A 24,478-nucleotide genomic window follows, 5' to 3' on the forward strand; every position below is an offset into this window, starting at 1 on the left:
CCCTCCCCCAATTTGCAGCAAATCTAAGTAGTTCGCCAATGTTATTGAATGACTATCGTACCAATTGAAGATTTTATCACTCACACTTTTTGCAAACGGAGACATTACATAATGATATTGAATACTATTAATTTATAAGTATATAATATCCATCTTAATGAAACATTCATTTCTAATAAACTGTCTTTAATCCAGAAATTACCAACGACGAATACGAAATAGCCAAAACTACCTCTTACAAAATTAATGGTTTCTGAAAAATATTTTAGTTATTAGCTATTTAAAATAAAATTCAAAAACCTTAAAAAGAATTTGTTTATTTTTGAACTTTTTTTTATACGCCTATTATAAATTTACAATAAGATGCCCACATTTGGATTGATGAAAGAAAAACAAAGGAGATGTCACACGCGTGTGTACGATGTGGCTTCGTACACACCAGACAGCCTCAGCGTCTAACTGTCCTTCCGCCAATCATAATTAGACAGCGTTTTTCCTTATACCACTCTGGTTTTCCAATACCACCTTACCATAAATGCGTTTTCTTAAAGATTCTTGTTTCACTCTAGATATTTAATATTAATATATGCCTTAATATATAGCTATTATCCTCCCAGTAACCGTAAACAATCAATTTTAAGACATTTAAAAATACAAAATTTCTTTAGAAATATACAAATTATATTTTACTATAAAAAATAAAATATATACTGGAAATAGACAATTCTTATTTATATAGTAGTAATAGTGTTTATTTCTTTCTATATTTATGACTTTATATAATGATATTTTACATATTAATTTTATTTAACTAACAAATAGCGTGTTTGACACGAAACTTTTGAAAGCGTTTGAGAGCTTTTACTTTTTAGCTTTTGATAAAACGCTCTCGTTTAAACTCAAAGTTTCGTTTGACAGTATGAACGTTTAGCTTTTAGTTTTAATAAAACGCTCCGATTCTAAAACCTACTTCATGTAGCGTTTAACAAAACGCTCTTGAGCTTTTGAAACCAATTTCTATAATTACCTTTAAAAATATATTTATATATTTATTTATTTTTAATCAATTGTCCTTTTATGTAATTTTATAATTTCAAAAGCTTCCAGTTATTTTTGCCAAACATTTATATAACAAATAAAAGCTACAGCTTCCCGCTACCAGCTAACCGCTACTCACTTCCAGCTAACAGCTACTTTTGCCAAACACGTCCAAAAATTATGCAAATCATATTTAAAACCGTAATAAAGTTATCGGTCCTAAAATAAAATGTGGTGTCATATTTGTAAAAACAATTATTTTAGGAAAAACAACTATTTTGTACATAAACTGAAAAAGAATAAATACGCCATAATCTTTATTTAAAATATGGTAGATACTATTAATGCAAAGTAGTTCTGATGAAATTTATAAAATTAAAATGGTTATATTATATAATTGAAATTTTAAACGTCTTTATTATTTAAGTGTTATTTGAATAAATGATAGTTAAAATACATTTGAAAAAATGAATGGAAAAATATTTGAGTTCTAATCTATAAAGATAAATTCTTATTTTTCATGAGTTTCTCATTAAATCAAACTGTAACTCTATAGTTAAGTCAAGTAAAAAAACATAAAAAAATGTTAATCAGTACTTCTGTAATTGTATTGGTTGTGTATTTACTTTTTCTTAAACAACCAGTTACTATTTACGTAGCATTTAAAAATTGATAGTTTTGGTAAAAAAAAAAAAATAATAAATAAAAATAGAATAAAATGTTGGGGCGGGTTATAAGTAGGTGATAAGAATTTTCCAAACTTGGTAAATCCAGATATTCTTCCACCACAGCAGCGCAACAACACACCTGATGGTGGTGTTTGTTGGTTAGTTACAACTTATTACATATATATATATATATATATATATATATACATATATGTGTGTGTATTGCATTTCGTGTGGTTGTGGTGTGGGTGAATTGAAGAAGATTCTGAATATCTGTAGATCGATCAATCATCAATGGGGAGGGGAAGAGTGACGTTGAAGCGGATCGAAAACAAAATCAATCGGCAGGTCACTTTCTCCAAAAGAAGGTCTGGATTGTTGAAGAAAGCTCATGAGATCTCAGTGCTTTGTGAAGCGGATGTCGCTCTCATCGTCTTCTCCACTAAAGGAAAGCTCTGCGAGTACGCTTCCGATGCTTCGTAAGACTTCTCTCTAATCTATCTATCTCGCAGCTTCCCTAAGTTTATTACTTCCAAAACGATTGATTTGTTCGACTTTGATGATTCCTGTTAATTAGTGTTATTTTGTTTAGAAAACAAGTAGGATAAGCTGAGATGAAGATTTAAATCGTTAATATCAACTTCATCTCATAATCGATCTTCATCATCATCAAGTTTATACTAATATGTATATGTTTGGGTTTATTTCAACCATCGACAGTAACTCCGGATTAGTTGGACCAATTTGATTGATTGGTTAGTTTGACTAGTGATGTTTTCGAGTAGCAAGCTTAATATATAAAAGGCCTGTTTTAAGCACAAATACATGCAAAAGAAACTATGATCGAGCACAGCTGGTTATTCGTAATGGAGTTTTAGCTAGGGTTTACGATAGTGATCAAGTAGTATTTACAGAAAAATTAAGAAACCAATTGGATAACTAAATTGGTCAATTAGGTTGAGTGATTTCAGGTAATTCATTAGTCGTTATCTTCCTTTTTTTGTTTTTTCTTTCTTAAAAAATATATATTCAGAACATGGTACTAGTTTCTATTAAAAGTTCTGCATCATTTTCAAGGTTCAAAAGAGTCGTAAAGGCTTTCTGTTTCTGTTGATGTAATATTTCCTAAACCAAAATAGTCATTCAGGTCTATTTCTAAGCTAATTAAAGAAGATACATAATTTGACATTCTAAATTAATTCTTTATATATAAATTTGTATTTCACCCAAATCAGGTCTAATTTAGTCTTTAATTAACCTGATTGTCATAGCCTTTTGATTTCACTAAGATATCTAATGTAGTATATACTTAGTATAATTAGAGTATAATATATAATTGTGATCTTTCACTTAAACTTATATGTAATTTTAGTCTTTGAAATCTAATAATATTTTTGTTTTTCACTTGGCACATAAGATCACAAATATGGTCATATACAATGAAGCAACTTCTTGACTTTCTCATCTAATCATAGAAAATCAGTGAAACAGCTTTTGTGCGTTATAGAACATAGGTACTAGTGCATACCTTTTTGCTTTTATCATTATCTTTTTAGGCACATTATCTTGAAAAAATTGGGTAATTGGAGATTACTGGGGTGCATTAATTTGATGCTAATCCCTATATTTAATTATATATTTTATCGTTTAATATTATAATCTACATTCTGATTCCAAACTTCATTTCAATTTTCACTCCACCTCTTTTTAACCAATCACACATAGTCAAATCAAATTCAATTTCATTCTAATTCTTTTGAAACATAAAAAAAACGTGTATGATCAATAATGTAACTCATTTAATATCTAAAATCAAGTGGTATGCATGGTGTAGTGTCAGTTGCACCTAAAAGTAGCTTGCAATTACATGCACATGTATATTATTGTACCACGATATTAACTATGAAAATATGAAGTGTACGTTCCAAAAATCAATTCAGCCAACTAAATATATGCATTAAGTAAATGTACAGAAATTGATGCTATTTTACATTTTTACTTCAAACTTTCTCCAAGGTGCATTGATTCCGATATATAGTTACCCATGACCATAGTGTCACTGTTTTGGTACTGGCTATGTAAGTATTATGCTTATTATAATCTTATGTTTACTAACTTGTAGCTAAGTTGATCGTATATGTATTTTAGATGTTTGAGAGAAATTACGTGCCCATATTTTTTCCATGAATACCTTTTATGGTTTATATTTTTATATGGTTTCAATCCAAAAGAGTAAAAACTTGCATCGATGGTTCAAAATGAGATTTTTTTTTTGTGATTTTGATCATCGTCAAACTTGAAAATTTTATTTTTCCATTAATTTGTTTTTCATTTTTTTTTATATTTTCATAATTAAAATCTCTCTCTCTCTCTCTCTCTCTCTCTCTCTCTCTCTCTCTTTCTCTCTCTCTCTCAAGAACCCTAAACACTCCTCAACACACAACCATTGAAATCTCGCCCTACTCACTCATCGTTTTCAACAGTAACAAAAGTGAATGTTCTTTTGATAATTAAACGATAGAGACCAAATCGATTAATGAGGCCAAAGTACGGTGCTAGTGGATATGTTTTGCCGGAGAAGGAAGGGTTGAAGGGGGAAAAAGTCATCGGAATGAATGAGGGTTGGATTCCATACTTTAAGTTGAGTTGGTTTGATTTAACAATTAGATTCATTTTTAGTTAGTTTGATTTGACAAATCAGATTTTTATTTCCAGTTTATTAGAATATTTGGCAAATCACATCTATTATTCAACTAGGTTTTGTGTTAAATTTGGATACCTTTATTTGATATTTCTTCCCTTAATTTTTGGCTTTTTTGTGTGATTGTGTGTGTTGATTTTGGAGTATGTGTGTATTGAATATGAACCAAGATCTTCATCTAGTTCATCATTGTGTGTTGAATCAGGAAAAGATGAAGAAAAGAGAGAGAGAGAGAGAGAGAGAGAGAGAGAGAGAGATGTGTTTGTATGGGCTTTCAGATCTGAGAGAGAGGTAGGGGAGAAGTGTCTGAAAACCCTAGCTCTCACAAGAAGGGTGGTGGCTCCTGATAGAAGGGTGATGGTACTATTAGGTGCATCCCCAAGTTTATCGGTGGGTGTGTGTGTGTGTGTTGAATCACAAAGAAAGAGATAAAGGGGTGTAACATCTATAAAATTCATGAAAATTTAAACTTTTAAAAACAATCCATAAATCATCATTGTTTACAAATAGTTTTTAAAACAGGTTTAATATAAGAGTTTTCCTAAAATCATAAAATCAAAACTCGAGGAGGTGCACGATCATGCCTTCGCCTTCCCACGATCCTCTGAGGTACTTGAAACATAACCCAAAACTGTAAGCCCAAAGCTTAGTGAGTTCCCCTAAAATACCAATACACATACAAATAGCACATATACAATAACATCATGCAATGGGTCCACAGCTAACAGACTTGATTACCCCTAAGCCCACATCATAAGTCTGGCTTGCCCTTGACCCACAACTTATGTTTGGCTTGCTCCCCGGCCTGATCAGTCCTCGGACTGAATACCACAAAGCCCTCAGTACGAGTCTAACATGCATTTCCCGGCCTTCAGCTCGTATATGGAATGCTCAAGAGCCCTCGGTATGAGTCTGACATGCCCTTCCCGGCCCTCAGCTCACATCTGGTATGCTCCATGGTTTGTTGGCTACAGCACGGAGCAGTACAACCTTAACCCAGCCCACACAATATGTCGACATATAACAGATAATATCATATACAAATAAACAGACGGTATCACAGGTAGTCCTACAGATCTACCAGACTAGCATATCAAAACTAGCATGCATATCTATTCCATACTCAGCATATCCACAAATCAGGTTATCAAACCAATGGGTCGGCCTTGGTGCCTTCAATCCGAAAGTATAGTAAGGAAAACCCACCTTACAAGTTGAATATAATTGATTAGGGTTGACTCCAAATCTCATCTCTCTACTCAATGCCTACACCCACCAAGTGACCAATTCCATCAAAATCCCAAAAATACCCTCAAAAGTTAAACTTGGTCAAACATGGTCCACCTCAAAGTCAACTGGTTAAAGTCCAAAAACCCAATGAGTCAACCCAGCCGAGTGAACTCAACATGGGCTGATCCATGCGAGTACGCTGGGCGTACAATGGAGGTACATTCAACGTACGTAAGGCTTCGCAGAGGACCACCATCGGGGTGGCTGACTGGGTACACGGGGAGTACACCAGGCTACGTGGGGCGTACCCTCGTAGAACCAACTCCTTCATTAAGTGCTTAATGACTTTAGCACTTGAGCTCATACTTCAGATCCAAGGTCCAAAGGCATACGAGGGTCATAAAGTTCCCAACTTTATGACTTTCCACGTCCAAAAAGTCCTTAATTCAAGGTCTTAATCCATTAAGACCCTCTACAATAAGCATAGAGCCAAACTAGCTAAAGGGACCTTATTTTTATGGCTTAGAACCCTTCCTAGGGTCTAAAAAGACAGCTCAAAACATCCAACACCAAACATGCATATAAATGGGACTTTTGGGACAAGAAGAACAACATAAAGTCACCAAAATGAGATCCAAGCAAACAAAACACCAAGGTGAAGACTTTTTACCTTCTTAAGCTTCCCAAGAAGGTGATGTTCCAAGATCCACAAGCTTACTTCAACTTCTAAGCTCCTTGATGCAACTCCTTCTTCCTTAAGAACATAAAGAACACACTTTTAGCTCAAAATACACTCTTATGGGGTTAGGGTTTGCCAAAAACGACTCAAGGGCTTGGAGGCTGAAAAGATGGGGGTAAATGATCCATAAAGATGCTTAAATACCCCATAAACACTAAAAACTAGGGTTTCACTCGGACATGAGTACGCCGAGCGTACTAGGGTACACCTTAGTACGCTTAGTGTACCCACATGTACGCTTAGCGTACCCCCATGTACGCTTAGCGTACTCCTCCTGAATCAAAATTACAATCCTACCACTAGGGCTTCCCATAGCCACTTCCTTCCAATCCAAGGACCAAATATGACATAATTTAAAACCAAAGGATGAATTTGAAAATACCTGAAAAACGGGGTGTTACTACTCTCCCCCACTTGAACTATACTTCGTCCTCGCAGTTTGCTGCAGAGAACGAATCTAGGTAAAGCTCCCGCATCTTAGCCCCCGGCTCCCAGGTCCACTCGGAGTCCCTCTGGTGCTGTTATCGTACCTTTACCAAAGGTACTTCCTTGCTACGCAACAAATTTACCTTCCTTTCTAGAATAGCTATTGGCCTCTCAACATAGTTCAGACGCTCATCCACCTGAATATAATCTAAGGAAACCATTGCATCCTCATCCAATACACTTTTTCGCAGCTGCGAAACATGGAAAGTGTTGTGAATCTGACTAAGCTCCTCATGAAGATCCAATATGTACGCAACATTGCCAACCCTGACAATAACCCAAAACGGCCCAATATACCGGGGACCCAATTATCCCCTCTTTCTGAAGCGAATCACACATTTCCAAAGTGAGACATTTCAGTAACACCATGTCACCGACCTAAAACTCCAACTCAGATCGGCGCCGGTCGGCATAGCTCTTCTGTCGACTCTGAGCAGACTGCAATCTCTGCCTGATCTGATGAATCATCTTCGTAGTCTGAAGGACCACCTTGGTCTGCCCCATAACTCTGTGACCAACCTCGCCCCATAAAACCGGGGTACGACATCTCTGCCCATACAAGAGCTCAAAAGGCGGAGCACCAATGCTGGAGTGAAAACTGTTGTTGTAGGAGAACTCCGCAAGAGGTAGGTATGAGTCCCAACTCCCACCAAAATCGATGACACAGGTCCGCAACATATCCTCAAGGGTCTGTATCGTCCGCTCACTCTAGCCGTCAGTCTGCGGATGATAAGTTATGCTGAAACGCAACCTTGTGCCCAGTTCCTCATGGAACTTCTGCCAAAAACAAGAGGTGAACGGAACATCATGGTCTGAAACAACAGAGACTAAAACCGCATGGCGAGCAACGATCTCGTTAATATACACATCAGCCAACTTCTCGGCCGAAGAACTCTCCCGAATCGTAAGGAAGTGGGCATTCTTGGTCAATCGATCCATAATGACCCAAATTGCATCGAAAACCTTTGTTGTCTTCGGCAACTTGGTGATGAAATCCATCGAAATCTGCTCCCATTTCCACATAGGATCCTCCAGAGGCTGCAGCTTGTCATGCGGCCTCTGATGCTCATCATTGGCCATCCTGCAGGTCATGCACCTCTCCACGTACTAGACGATCTCCCTCTTCATACACGACCACCAATAGCTCAATCTCAGATACCGATACATCTTAGTGGCCCCTAGATGGATAGAAAAACGAGACTTATGAGCCTCCTCTAATACAATCTGTCTGACCCCACCAGACATCGGAACCCAGACCTGACCACAACGGGTCAACAATCCATGACTATCCGGAACGAATCTGGCGATCTCACCTATGATCCTCTCTATCTTCCAGTTCTCTTCCCAAACACCCTCGGCATGAGCCTCCCTAATCAATCCTAAAAGCAGAGAATCCACTGATATCCTCATACACGATACCCCATTTGAAGACCCAACCGACTTGCGGCTCAAAGCATCCGCCACCATATTCACTTTACCCGGATGGTAAAGGATCTCGTAGTCATAATCATTGACTACGTCCAGCCACCTGCACTACCTCATGTTCAGGTTCGGCTGATCCATAATATGCCTCAAAATCTTGTGGTCTGTTTAGATAGTACAACGGACCCCGCAAAGATAATACCTCTAAATCTTGAGGGCAAAAACCACTGCCCCCAACTCCAGATCATGCATAGGATACATCGCCTCGTGCGGATTCAGCTGCCGCGAAGCATATGCTATCACTCGTGCTCTCTGCATGAGGACTGCTCCCAAACTAGTGATGGAAGCATCACAAAATACCACGAAATCCTCAATTCTCTCTGGGTGGGTTAAAACTGGGGCCTCACATAATCTCTGGTGAAGGGTCTCAAACGTTGCCTGCTGCTCAAGGCCCCATCGGAAATCCACTCCCTTCCTCTTCAAACGAGTGAGGGGTACTGCAATCTTGGAGAAATCCTGAATGAATCCCCGATAGTATCCTGCCAACCCCAAGAAGCTCCTGATATTCGAGGGAGATTTCAGAACCTCCCACTGCATCACCACCTCGATCTTGGCCGGATCGACCAATATCCCGTCCTGGTTAACGAGATGTCAAAGGAACTGAACTTCTTGTAACCAAAACTCGCATTTCGAGAACTTAGCATAAAGTCGTTCTCGCCTCAAAACCCCCAGAAGCTCACGAATATGCTGCTCTCTGGTCTTGGAATATACCAATATATCATCAATAAATACAATAATTGAACGATCGAGCATCGACCTGCGTACTCGATTCATCAAATCCATAAATATTGTAGGCGCATTGGTGAGCCCAAATGGCATCACCACGAACTCGTAAATGCCCATAACAAGTTCGGAACGCGGTCTTCTCCACGTTCTCTTCTCTCACCATGACTTGATGATACTCGGACCTCAGATCTATCTTGGAGAACAAAGATGCACCCTACAACTGATCAAGGAGGTCATCAATCCACGGAAGGGGATAACGCTTCTTCATCGTTAACTTATAACTCCTAGTAATCAATGCACATCTAGTGTGAAACATCATTCTTCTTGACGCCAAAATCGGCGCCCCCAACAGAGAACTGCTCGGTCTGATGAACTGCTTGTCTAGCAGCTCCTGCATCTCAGGCGGTGCCAAGCGGTACGGTGCCTTTTCAATCGAGGCCACACTGACACGAGGTCAATCCTGAACTCGACCTGCCTCTCAGGAGGCACACCAGGTAACTCCTCTGGAAACATATCGGCAAACTCCCTGACAATCGAGACCTCTGAAACTGAAACTTGACCCCCCACACGCATATCCAGCACATAAGCCAAATAACCCGCACACCCGTGCAGAATATACTATCGAGCACTGCCTGAAAAACAAAACCCTGAACCCATCCTGATGCCCTTTCCATAGATAACCAGTTCTCCCCCATTTAGGATTCGAACTACCACACACTGGACCTCATAATCATTCATAGCACCGAAACGGATCAGCCAATCCATACCCACAATCATGCAGAAATCCCCCATGGGGATAGGGATCAAATCGATCTGATAAGACACCCCAAAGATCTCCAAAACGCACCCCTGATATACTGATGATGTAGAAACCCCATGCTCGTTGGCGATAGAAACTCGCAACAGACACTCTAACTCCCTAATGGGCATATCAAACTCTCTGATAAATGATCGAGACACAAAATGACCAACTCGCACATGATTCAAACAACACTAGAGCAAACAAAGAGTTCACTAGAAACATACCTAACAAAGGCACATGGATAAGCATAACATAAACATAATCAACAAAATAAGAGATAGAAACATACCAGTCACAACATCTGGAGCTGCTCTGGCCTCCTCGGCAGTAAGCTGGAAAGTGCGACCTCGAGCCCTCGGGGGCTCCACCGTACACTGACTCCCATCAGTAATCCTCAAAGTAGTTGGCGCTGGAACTTGCGTTGGCCTAGCATCAAGCGATGGGCAGTTGGCCTTCACATGTCAAAACTGGTCGCAATGATAACATATCCTAGAACTGAGTGTTGGGGCCTGCTGGCAGCAATCCCTCGCCATATGGCCCTGCCGGCCACAATTGTGGTACCTAGAAGACGATCGACAAGTACCCTCATGCACATTGCCGCACTTCCCACAAGTGTTGCCCTTTCAGCCCCCAGATCTGACATTAACGGTCTTAAACCGCTTTGGCGCAGGCTGCGACTGCATCGAGGCTGGCCTCTGCTCCCTCGTCTGCAAATCAATCTCAATATCACGCCGCCTGGCGGCCTCCTGCATCTCCAACCAAGTACCATAGCACTGGGTGGAAACAAACTGTCTGATCTCCGTCTTGAGCATGCTCAAGTAGCGGGTCATCTGAGCAGGATGCAGCAAACCTCGGACAAAACACAGCCCTCTTTGTAAACATCTTAGTGATCTCCATTACCATCTCAAAACCCTGCCTCAAATCCAGGTACTCCTGGGCCAACCTCTCATGCTCCACCAATGGTATATATCGGGAGCAGAACATCTCAGAGAATTGCTCCCAAGACACAGCAGCTCTCTGCTTAGCATAATATAACTAGTAGCAAGCCTCCACCAATCCTTCATTCCGATCCTCAGAAGGTTTAGAGCGCACCTGATCTTCTGGTCATCTGGACAAGAACAAGTTAAGAAACATCCCTCCACATCAGATAGCCACCACATGGCGATGATCAAGTCTTGCACCCCATCGAAAGTCGGGGCTTCGTATTATCGAAGTCCCGATATTGAAAAACCCGACCCGATCCAACTCTTGCGGCTGCAACGGCTGCAGTGGTTGCAGCAAAAGCAGTCTTAGACAAAGCAGCATAACGCTCATCAAAGTACTCAATCATGGCGGTCTTAATATACCCAAACATCTCTGGCAATTGAGGGAAATGAGCAACAACCTATTCCTACAGGATCTCCCTGATCCTGCCATCTAACGCAGCCGACTCACCCAGATGGCTAACTCCTGATCCCAACCCAGACCCGGTCTCAAATCGACGTGTAATCACCATATTGAAAAATAAACCATGAGGATATCAGGTAAAACGCATATCATAACAGGGGAACCAACTCCTAACAAATCCCTAGGGGTCGTGATATCCTTGATATGCGTACGGGTCATGTGCTTTCAGTAGTACGGGCCCATACTACCTTCCACACCTACCCGTATTTGTCTTTGAGGATCATCACAATACCCTAACAATACTCGCTAGCATAAACAGACACTCAATCCCCACTCCCTAGAGGAAAGGTTAATCATCTCGCAACTGGTTGGCTGACCCCACACAACTCATCCACAAAACTTCTACCAACCCTATTGCACTCGTGTATGCTAACCATACATAACACTGGACCCTATAGATAGTCGAATATTTGATCCTACCCTAAGCCCTTCATCAAATAAGAATAGGAAATAAGGCTAGATCAAATATTCTCAGACTATAGAATCTTAGTTATGCATGACCATGATGTATATACTAAGCAACTACAGTAACGATGTCAATTCCATTAGAGAAAACCCTAGGCTATCAGGTACCATATAATCAGACTATTCTATCATCCAAAAATCCTAAAGATCCCTAGCCTATCACTAGCATGTTGTTCTAACATATCTCAATATCAAATAATTGTATGGTATTTTGGGGTCTACTTACTGGCTCCGGCTGATCGCAAACATCACATCTTCCTTAATTATTTTGAAAACCATTTGAAAAATCATTTAAAAATATTTTTTCTTAGTTTGAGACTGGATTCACACGAGTCTTCCTCCAATTCACTCAAACCTGAGCTCTGATACCAACTTGTAACATCCAAAAAATTCATGAAAATTTAAATTTTTAAAAACAACCCATAAATCATCATTGTTTACAAATAGTTTTCAAAACAGGTTTAATATCAGAGTTTTCCTAAAATCATAGAATCAAAACTCGAGGAGATGCACGATCATGCCTTCGCCTTTCCACGATCCTCTGAGGTACCTGAAACATAATCCAAAACTGCAAGCCCAAAGCTTAGTGAGTTCCCCCAAAATACCAATACACATACAAATAGCACAAATACAATAACAGCATGCAATGCGTCCATAACTAACAGACTTGATAACCTCTGAGCCCACATCATAAGTCTAGCTTGCCCTTGGCCCACAACTTATGTCTGGCTTGCTCCCCGGCTTGATCAGTCCTCAGAATGAATACCACTAAGCCTTTAGATTGAGTATGACATGCCCTTCCTGGCCACCAGCTCGTATCTAGAATGCTCATGAGCCCTCAGCATGAGTCTGGCATGCCCTCCTCGGTCCTCAGCTCATATCTGGTTTTCTCCAGGGTTTGTGAGCTACAACACGGAGCAATACAATACCCAAAATACCCTCAAAAGTCAAACTTGGTCAAACATGGTCCAACTCAAAGTCAACTGGTCAAAGTCCAAAAACCTACTGAATCAACCCAGCCGAGTCAACCCACTCGAGGTAACTCAACATGGGCTGATCCATGCGAGTACGCGGGGCGTACCCTGGTGGTACGCTCAGCGTACGCAAGGCTTCGTAGAGACCACCATTGGGGTGGCTGACCGGGTATGCGGGGTGTAACACCGTAATTTTCCAAACAAATTTTTCATTTTAAAATCATATAATTCTCATAACACATTTCACAAAATCTCATTTATTTAGTTTACAAAATGCATACCCATAATTGTTTGATTAATAATCCAAGATCCTCAAAACATAACTCTTTCCATGGTATGTACAATTGAGCCGGTGCCTTCCCACGATCCTGAGAAAAACCTGAAACACGTAACACATAATACAGTAAGAACGAAGCTTAGTGAGTTCACCAATATACCACACACAGCTCTGTAGTCACTCGAGGCTATAACACATTAAGACCCTCCAGTCAATGTGTCTCTGTGGGACCCTCCGGTCCCACAACTCTGATGGACCCTCCGGTCCTAACTCTATAAGCTCTGAATAATACACAACATAAACCACAAAGAAATAATGCAAGATATCACAATACACAATGTAAGCACATAGGACATCTCAGTTATACAAAAATACCACTCATGGTAAGTATAGTGAGAAGACTCACTTCAGATGATGAACAACCCCTATAAACGCTACTGCTGCACACCGATCTCTATCTCTGAGCCAAACCCACAATTAAATCAATTAGAAACTAAGTCCAAAATCTCACTCATTAGGTCTAAAGAAAGTCTACTAACCAGGCCATCAACAACCTAAGACCCATTACCAAGGCCCAATAATAAATGGGCTCTCCAAAGGCCCAACTCTCAAATCTAAATGGCAAGCCCAACACAAGGGCCCAAAGCGCTTATCTATAATCCCCTGGCCCAAAACTCTATTGCAACAAGCCCAAACTCCAGGCCCAACACTTATGGCCTAATATGAGACCTAGCCCAGAAGTCCACAGTGAGGTTACGCGGGGCGTACCTCCCTTGGTACGCTCAGTGTACTCACAATCCAGATTGGCCATCGGGGACACTAGGGCAGTACGCGAGGCGTACAAGAATTAGGCTCAGCGTACTCCCCAGATTTACTCTTTCTACTCATTTGGTCTTAATCAGTTAAGACATTAACTCAAATCCCAGATCCGGACTCCTTAATGGGTCTTTCTCCATAAAGTCAGCGACTTTAAGCCTTTGCATGGCTAGAAATGTCACAAACACCGAAAACACTCACTCCCTTATCTCAAAAAGCTCATAACTCATGCATGGCTTGATTTCAACGACCAAGATTGGATTTTTATGTCATCACACCACAAATCACACTCAAAGGGGCTGATCATAGACTCTGGAGCTCACTATCTCATAAAGTCTCCACCTTTTGGGACCAAAACCCTAAAATACTCTAATATAATGCTCAAAACAAAAGAGTGAGAAAGATTGAGGCTTTATACATCTATATAAGCTTCTAACTCAGATATGCTCAAATCCAAGGCCTGGACTTCTCACTCCTTCTCCAAAGCTCCTTCTTTTTTCCAATAGCACACCAAAACCACTCAAGGCTCTCAAATGCACTCACAAGCTCCATGAACGAAGGATTAGGGTTTTAGATGGTTTATAGACTGAGGATGGTGGCCAAGAATGAGGCCATCTCATTCTTTATATAGGGACACATCCAAAGTTAGGGGTTTCACTCTATGCCTAGTACGCCTAGCGTATCCTATGGTACACCCAACGTACTAGGTGGCTCCGCTTGAAAATCACGCACATAAGTACGCTAAGCGTACACATATGTACGCCCAGCGTACTCGGCTGCCACCTTTCTCAAATAAGGGACTTAACCTGCCACAACTTCAAACTTCCATCGCTTCCTCGATATAACCCCAATTCCCATGAACCTCAAACCCACGGAAATGTGACGAGATGCCCTATGCTTCTAGAAACTCATCACAACCCTGAGACCTCCTCATGCCCGGTTGCAGCCCACGAACCCTAATCATAGACGATCTGAAACAGGATGTTACACGGGGCGTACCCTCACAATACCAACTCCTTCATTAAGTGCTTAATGGCTTTAGCACTTGAGCTCATACTTCAGATCCAAGGTCCAGAGGCATACTAGGGTCATAAAGTTCCCAACTTTATGACTTTCCACGTCCAAAAAGTTCTTAATGGAAGGTCTTAATCCATTAAGACCTTCTACAAGAAGCATGGCGCCAAACTAGCTAAAGGGACCTCATTTTTATGGCTTAGAACCCTTCCTATGGTCTACAAGGACAACTCAAAACGTACAACACCAAACATGCATAAAAATGGGACTTTTGGGACAATAAGAACAACATAAAGTCACCAAAATGAGATCCAAGCAAACAAAACATCAATGTGAAGACCTTTTACCTTCTGGAGCTTCCCAAGAAGGTGATGATCCAAGATACACAAGCTTGCTTCAACTTCTAAGCTCCTTGATGCAACTCCTTCTTTCTTAAGCACACAAACAACACACTTTTACCTCAAAATACACTCTTATGGGATTAGGATTTACCAAAAACGACTCAAGGGCTTGGAGGCTGAAAAGATGGGGGTAAATGATCCATAAAGATGCTTAAATACCCTACAAACCCTAAAAATTAGGGTTTCACTCGGACATGAGTACACCCAGTGTACTAGGGTACGCCCTAGTACGCTTAGCGTACTCATCCTGCATCAAGTTTACAATCCTGCCACTAGGGCTTCCCATGACCATTTCCTTCCAATCCAAGGACCAAAAATGACATAATTTAAAACCAATTGATGAATTTGAAAATACCTGAAAACCGGGGTGTTACAGGGGGACTGGTAACCGGTAGGGTAGGGTGGATGGGTATGGTAGGGTGGGTTTATATTCTATTTTTTTAAATAAATAAAACATTGAATTAATAAATAAAAATAGAAAAATTAACTAAATGGTAAAAAAATCATTTCAAGTTTGGTAGGGATCAAAACCACAAAAGGTATCCGATTTTGCACCATTGGTACAAGTCCAAACTTTTTTGGACTGAAACCGTAAAACATTGACAACCAAATGGACCAAATTTACAGTTTTCTTAGTAACGAATAAGCCATGATAACCCTTTTTATAATTTAACCAATAAATATTCATTAATTCAACATAATATACTTTAAATTTGGTAATGTAACATGCATATCAAATTCTCAGTGAACTTCTTGATAAATTAATTTTGTACATTAATAATCTAATTTATTTACGACATAAATATCGAATTGAACATATGAACACATATAAACTAATCATCCCGCACAAGAATTAAAAACAAAGCATCAAACACCGATGTTTCTTTGTCACATCTAGCGGCTTTGTGACTTCTACAATTAAGATAAAACAATGAAATGCAACAAAGTTGACTTACAAATATGAAAAAAGGAAGTTTTTTGGACCAATAAATCGCTTCTTTAGTTAGAAAATTTGCCTAACAAAATCTAGAAACATATTCGTCTCCCTAACCTACAAAAATAAGAGTTACAAAAATTACCAAAAGCACAATCAACAACTAGCTGCATAGGTGAAGCCTACAACCAAATCTGACACAATTATGCAAAATGAAGGCAAGTTTCGTATATAGTATTTTATCACTTGTCACGGATGTGTTATATATATATATATATATATATATATATATATATATATATATATATATATATATATATATATATATATATAGGTTCAAAATATCAACAAGAGTTGGATAATTATGTGGATCGTGTTAAAAACACTTTTCAAAAATCTATAATTCAATCCTATTTCCGGGGTTACACGAATTCAAACTTGGGATACCTTAAGAAAAATGGAATATAGATTCTAGGCAAAATCCAAAACAAAAACATAAACTACTTTGCTTTCGTTTGGTGTGCTTCAAGACAAGATTTTGGCAGAGTAACTTTATGATATATAGAAGATTATCTGCAACCACTGAATTCTTTCTCTTATGAAGACACTAGTCAGTTGAATTCAATGATTTTTAGCGGCAAGTTGTGTATGTTTCCAAAATACATGACAATTGGCTCTGTCTTTATAACCTTGCTCCCTTATAATCCAATCAGAGGCAATGCCCCTTGGAACCCCACCAGGGGCGATGCACCCGGACCCCCGGTTCCTGAGTTTATATTAGCTTATCCAAATGTCCGCACCACACCTCTAATGTCGTGTTATAGCTAAAGTTGAACTTATTATCTCTTGAGTTAATCACTATAGCAAAATGTTTAATGATACTAAAATCACCAACATGTGTAAGTGGCATGGACGTGCAACTCTTTGTAAATTTGGCACATACATGCACACCAAGTTTTGACCTTTATGGTTCTTTTCTTTTTCTTCCGAACGTATTTCACCCATCAACCCACAATGTTCCTTATTTTCTAGTTTATTAACCCTAATTCCTATTCGAAATTGGGTATGAAAATGGTGATTTTATGATTAAGGGATTCTTGGATATTTGATGGATCGTGTAGGTTCACTTTCCGTAGTTAATATTTTGACTTTATCTAAGTGTTGCATCAAATCCAAATTAGAATAATCCACCAAAGGCACTTCTAGATTCAGACACGAAAAAGAAATCAATGTGCTAGAGAGTGTATGAATACTAAAGGAGTTAAGAAGAGCTCCAAAAGTGTGAATTATGACGAAATAGTAGTTTAGGCTGCTAAAATCAATTTTTGGAAAATAACCATCAGGTACCTCAAACTGCCTAGAAAAGCTACTGACCAAACAAGATGTTGACCAAAGCAAGATGGTTGTTTGAGGCAACATGATTGGTCAACAATGGAAGCATTCTAGAAGCTTGAGTTGTCTTTATCCAAACCCAAGGTAGTTGTCCAATAACTTTAGTTTTCTCTGTTCTAATCAATGAACTAGGCTTTTCCATAATCTGGTCATGATTTTCCACTAGACTTATGATCCAAAATTTTGTTTAGGTTTTAGGATGTTTCCTGTTAGACCCTACAAAGCCCCCTTACCTTGTATTTTGTTGTGTTCAAGATCATACTCGCCTAATCCAAGTGTGCACTCTGTATCCACTTGAATTAGATCAGAGTTTGATCCTATTTAGCACTCATATAAATTCTAACTATACCAAATGGATAGATGATAATAAAACCACTAACAAATCCATTCCCTTGTATCTCGCAACCTTGAATGAAAACCATAACACTTGAAGTAAACTACAACACAAACTTCCCTCGCGTCGCGCAACCTAAAATCAAACCATATCACTCAAAGTAAATCGTACATTAGATTTAAGAAAATACCAAAATGTTGTGAAATGCATGAATTTCTTATGATTATGTAAATTAAATGATGCAAAACGATATAAAGTAACATGGTAAAAGTATCTAACAACTTCAAAGCATATAAAAGTGAATGAGATCGTGTCTAGTCGATGTGAGACTCGAACATGGTTGTTTCACTTATGTTGGACCTCACCTCAACTATGTTCTAACTAAGATCATCAAATGAAGGAACTCCTTTGAATTTGTTTGTGTCTTTCCCTATTTATTATTACATCCTTCCTTGGAGCATCTTCAATTGGACGTTTTTTTATAGTGTATTACTATTTACTTTTTTTAAATGACAACTTAAAACCATTTAAGCAACCAACTTTTTTGCTTTTTTATTTTGACCACTCAATATATATTGAATGGTTAATATAGTATTATAACTTGTACATTTAACCCCTTTCATTTTAAACATATGTCATTGTATAACTAATTTATAATATTTTCAATGTTTTTATTGTATTTTTATAACTAAAACATAATAATTTTTCATATTTTAGGTATATATATAAAGACTTGATATAGTTGTATTATATAGTTTCATATTAAGATATGATTTGTATTTAAAAAAAGATTAATTAAATTAGATGTTTTATAAAAGATTTTAGGTAGAAGAGGGTAAATTAGTTAAAGTTATACAAAAAACTATTAAAATAACTTTAACCACTAGAGAAGTCATTTATTTAGAGGTCAAAATTAATAGATAACGAGGTGACAATAATTTTAAATTATAACATGGGTTAACTATTGAAGACACTCTAATGTTTTTGGTCTAGTAAACACATGTTGCTCAAGAGGAGACTTTTTCCACTCGACAATTTTAAAACCATCATCTTCGGTTCGGGTCTGTAATCATTAGGAGGAGTTTTATCCCTAATAATTAGGAGTAAGAATATTAAGGGGCTGTTTGGCAGGATCTGAATTTATAAGAGCTAAATTTTTAAGAGGTCTGAATTTCAAAGAGGGTCTGAATTTTTAAGATCTGAATTTTCAAATGTTGTTTGGTTGGAACCTCTGAATTGCAGTGCTGAATTACAAAAATGACCATTTTACCCTTCTATGTTATTTTTGCTAAATTTAACGTTTTTTTTTTATAAAATAACCGAATCAACTTCTTGAATAATTATAAAAAATTTACAAACACCATATAAAATCTAGATTAGATCATAAATCCAAATCAAACATAACACTAATCATTTCTTGATTATACCCAAAGCTCTTGCTTTCATTGTTTTGTGAAATCTTTTAGAACCATCTCCATCCATAACAAATCTAATGTTAATGAACTCCTTAAGCTTGTGGGTATGAAATATCCTCCACTAATAGACACCACCTGTTCAATATATAACATTGTACTTTCATTTAGTGAATCCATAACATGCTAATATTCATATTTCATCAAGCAAAACCAAAAAGCATATGATTTCATCAGCAAAACATTATCATATTTCAGGAAAAAAAGCAAAGCATATGATTTCATCAACAACAGTATCAAATTTCAAAGATCAATATATGTCAACAACATTTCAACACATAACAACAAGATCCGCAACATATTTTAGCAAATAAAGAAAATCAACAACTTATATTAACAACTAGGAACACATTATCAATAAAAAAGAACAAATCAGCAACTAGTAACACATTCTCAGCAATATATTTCACCAAATAAACACAAAATCAAAAATCACCCCATATATTTCAGAAATCAACACATTATCATAAATCAAAACTGAACCAAAACTAACTCTAAGTAATGATTCTCTGATATTCGAATTACAGGGGAAACACACTAGATTTTTAAGCATTAAACTTGAATTACATAACAAGAGAAAAATAATATGTTACCTGCAGAAGATACCGGAGGTGAAGGCGGCATAGGTGAAGCAACCGGAGGCGGATGCAAAGTCGGCGGCGGCGGCGACGTTGCCGATCGAATGGATGCAGACAAAATCAGAGGAGGATGAGGAGAAAGGGGTGGAAGAGAACCGGCGTCGATGAGGGAGCTGAAGGGCTTGGCTGCCGACAACAATGTCGGAAACGGTGTTGCTGTCGGAGGCGGTGTTGTAGATCGGAGGAAGCGAACGATTATTGGAGATCGGTGAGGGAGAAGAAGTGGGTGAGAAGGAGGAGATGGGTGCGAGAAAGAGAGAATGTGTTTTGGGGTTAAGGGGCATAGAGCGTCTTTTATTTTTTCAGATGGAGTATCAAATCTGATTCGGTAAGTGCTAAAATTCAGATTCAGACCAAAACTTAAGAGGTAAACAAACGGTCTGAATCTTAAAGATTCAAACCTACCCCTTATTAAGAGGTATTAAGATGCAAACAAACAGGCCCTAAGTCTTGGGGAAATCCTTTTATCAAAAAAAAAACATGGATCATTCATCATGGTTCATTACAGCCACGAGCCCATAAATTTTCATCAATTACGTATGAATTAATTTTACAAAAAAAAATGCAAGATAGTTTTATTATTTTTACCAATCAACATACTTTTTCTAACCATTTACTTAATAAATTACAAAATTTTAATATTAAATATAACAAACTTACCATTTTATGTAACGTGTTACATTAAATATAGAAAATGATAAAGTTTGTTACATTAAACGGTAAAAGAAAGCAGATTGTATAGATTGGTATAATCAAAGTATATTGCATCCTTATGTACCTTGCCCTTTACTTATTTATATTTATAATTGTATTAGTTATATTTTATTTCAGTTTGATCAAATTAGCTATCTTGAGTAATCTGGGACAAAAGTAAAAGAAGAAGAATACAACAGATAGATTGTTAACATCTCAACTGTTTTTGATGATTTGTTTCGGATGAAATTAATGTTAAATCGTTAGAACATATCTAACAATTAATATCATTTAATCATTGGAACTAAGACGTTAAAGTAGAAAAACCAGTAACAATGGGTAACCTAACCTAAATAAAACTCTATCAACCTTGCTAGTTATACAGCAGCTCAAAAAACTAAAACCTAATAGAACATTCAATTCTGATCCGACTTCCTTTTTTATTTTCTGAAACAAAACCTAAATTAAATAAACTCTTTATAAGTTTCGTATCCAAGTTAATTATGCGTATCTTACTTCGTATGCATTCTTATCTGAGTTAATACCTTTTATTTTTTTTAGAAATCAAACTGCACTAATATCAAAAGATAATCTTTCTTTTTCTTTCCTCACCAATTTATTAATTTGTAAAATTCGTCAAATTTAAATTCTTCTTCCACAGAAAACTTGTTTCTTTTCTTTTATATATCCCAAGATCTGTTCTTATAATCCAGTAAATTAAGTCAAATTACTCGCGGAATAGAATAAATGTTTCAATTTCTTCACTATTATTATAAGCTAGAGTTCTCATTGACTAAATAACATGAGAATATATAATTAGTAACGTTGACGATGTTGCCTTCAAGCATCTTAACTTCTTCAAAATCCATTGTTGCATATATAATTTTCATGTAATATAATCCTATATATGTTTATGTAATATATAATATTCATATATATATTAATGTTGATGTTGTTGTATGCAATATAATCCTAGATTTATTTTCTTAATTCCATAATTGAAATCAAGTGTTGATACTTGAAACTGTTGTTGATATCTATATATCTTTGTTTGTTTCTGGACAATTATTATTATTTATTTGGGAGAAATTATATCACCTAACCATAGTTCACATAGTATTCATAAACCAACAAAACAATACACCACCCTAGCTATCATACAATCATTGTAATAAACCCTAGGGATTTGACTCATGAGATACATTATCAATCCTAGTCATCACATGAAAAAAAATCCTAGCAATCTATCTGCATTAGAAACTCTAGACACCACACGATAATAAATGGTCCCTGTTTATCATCCATCTACATGTTTTATATCTTTCAATAAAACAAACATCTTCATTTTTAAGGAGGAATGTGAAAATTTTCACTCAACCTTATTCGACAAACATGCCTTGTTTCTAGTGTATACTTGTTCCATATTTTAGAAGTCACAGACATCGCCTAGGCATAACTTTGATAGCATTCACAGCCAAACCCACACATAAATTATAAAAAAAAAAAAAAAAAAAAGTCTTACAAATCATATATAGGTATTGCAATTTTCAGTTGATGTTGAACAAGTATCCAATTGGTAAGGAGATAGATGACACCGAGTAGCATATCCTTACCTATTCAGCCAAAATTAGGAACTCAGCATGGATGCATGGTGGAACCAAAATTAGGAACTTTGCACCACTTTTGTGAACAATCAATCATGTATGTGCTACTGCTGGTAGCAACATATGTAATTAATAATTTGTGTGTGTGTGCTTGTGTGTGTGAGAGAGAGAGAGAGAGAGAGAGAGAGAGAGAGAGAGAGAGAGAGAGAGAGAGAGAGAGAGAGAGAGAGAGAGAGACTACCTAAGGTAATTTTTGTTATGATCTTATATACTAAAATGACATTTTGTAATCTACTTTAATAAATGAATGTTTTTTTGTAACTTGTCACACTCTCATTCAATTTACCAAATGTTATTTTGTGGTTATTGTGAATTAATTTTTATTCCATATATCAATTTATGGTTTTTCTGTTTTATTAATTTCATATACTATTTAAATGCAATAATAAATGCATATTAATTTTCTTAATTTATTTATCTAAATTATTTGTTTAAATTTAGAGAAAACAAATTTTAGGTGGAGTGTTAAGGTGGTGGTAGGTAGAGGTGGATGGAGTGACAGTGGATGTGTTATATTTTAGAAAAAAATTGGAATTAGAAAAATATGGAAAACAATGATTATAGGTTTTCTAAAATTTTCCAACTTCTTTGTAATTTTAGAAAACATAAAATTTTCATTTTCCATGAAAAATTTAGAAAAATAGACGAACTAAACGCGTTTTCATTTTTCTTGGAAATTTTTTTCGGATACTTATAATTAACTTTGACACATTTTTGGCAAACAACAGAATGGAAAGCATCCTTGAGAGGTATGATCGACACTCGTACACAGAAAGGCAGCTTAATGAAGGGACCACTCATCAAACACAAGTACACAACCATCACCATATGCATGCTTTTCTATATGTTCAATCATTTTTCATCTTCTTTTTACCAATTTTATGTGGTCTACTACTTTTAGGAAAACTGGAGTTTGGAGCATGCAAAACTGAAGGCTAGAATTGAGGTCTTGGAGAAAAACAAAAGGTCTCTATCTATCTATTTAATTATAACCAAAATGCATGGTGTTGTATTCATTATTCAATCAAAGATACAATAAATGAATGATGTGATATGACATATCAGGCACCTAATGGGAGAAGACCTTGATTCATTGAGTCTCAAGGAACTTCAGAATTGTGAACAGCAACTCGATACAGCTCTTAGACGCCTTAGGTTAAGAAAGGTACCCAAAAAAAACATTAATTCCCCTTCCAAATTTTCAACCCATATATGTTTAATCATGCTCTATATTATTTGCAGAATCAGTTGATGCTTGAAACCATTTCTGACCTCCAAAAAAAGGTATGTATGTATGTATGTATGTATGTATGTATAGTGAAAATATGATTCTGACCAAATCAATACTGAAAATATGATTTTGATTTTTGAACACATGAAAGGACAAAGCATTGCAAGATCAAAACAACGTGCTCTCAAAGGAGGTAACAGTAACCTTAACTACCCTTGGCTTGTGGCTTCTATTATTATTATTATTATTATTATTATTATTATTATTGTTATTATTATTTTTTTCAATTTACTAAATTAGTAAATGTACATTAAAAAATTAAGCAGGTGAAAGAAAAGGAGAAAGAGCTACTACCCCAACCACAACCACAAGCCCAAACTCATGACAACATAGGCACCTTAAACCTCGGGTGGGTTATATTTTAAGTTGGGGGTTAATAAATCTTGTCAATAACATTATATATATATATATATATATATATATATATATATATATATATATATATATCTGATGCTAAGAAATGAAAATGGGTATTATGCAGTGAGATGTACGAGACACATGCACAGATAGGAGGAGGTAATGTTAAAATGGAAGAAACAAGGAGACAAGATCAAGCGTTACCCGTTATGCCTCATTGGATGCTTCAATACATAAACCAGTAAGTAACATATATATATTTATAACTTATATTAAGCAAAGATTTTTGGAGTCTTATGAATATTATGCAAAAAATAGAGCTGTACCTGTATATACAATAAGTTGTAATAATAATAAATGTATTGATATTGTAATTTACAATTTCTTTAATTGCTGGAGTCTAGTCGCATATAATTCATTGTCTCTGTTTCTTTGATT

General features: G+C 36.9%; 1 protein-coding gene across 1 annotated transcript; it reads left to right on the forward strand.

Annotated features, from left to right (window-relative positions):
- Window positions 1-1,801: 1,801 nt before the first annotated feature.
- On the forward strand, window positions 1,802-24,478 carry LOC111902355 (truncated transcription factor CAULIFLOWER A). The gene is made up of 8 exons (XM_052764169.1): window positions 1,802-2,185; window positions 23,121-23,202; window positions 23,294-23,358; window positions 23,458-23,557; window positions 23,635-23,676; window positions 23,775-23,816; window positions 23,950-24,032; window positions 24,165-24,478. The coding sequence occupies exons 1-8, from the start codon at window positions 2,001-2,003 to the stop codon at window positions 24,283-24,285; spliced, it is 720 nt and encodes a 239-aa protein (XP_052620129.1). The 5' UTR covers window positions 1,802-2,000; the 3' UTR covers window positions 24,286-24,478.

Source organism: Lactuca sativa, chromosome 5, assembly GCF_002870075.4.
Source record: "Lactuca sativa cultivar Salinas chromosome 5, Lsat_Salinas_v11, whole genome shotgun sequence".
Lineage (NCBI taxonomy): Eukaryota > Viridiplantae > Streptophyta > Magnoliopsida > Asterales > Asteraceae > Lactuca > Lactuca sativa.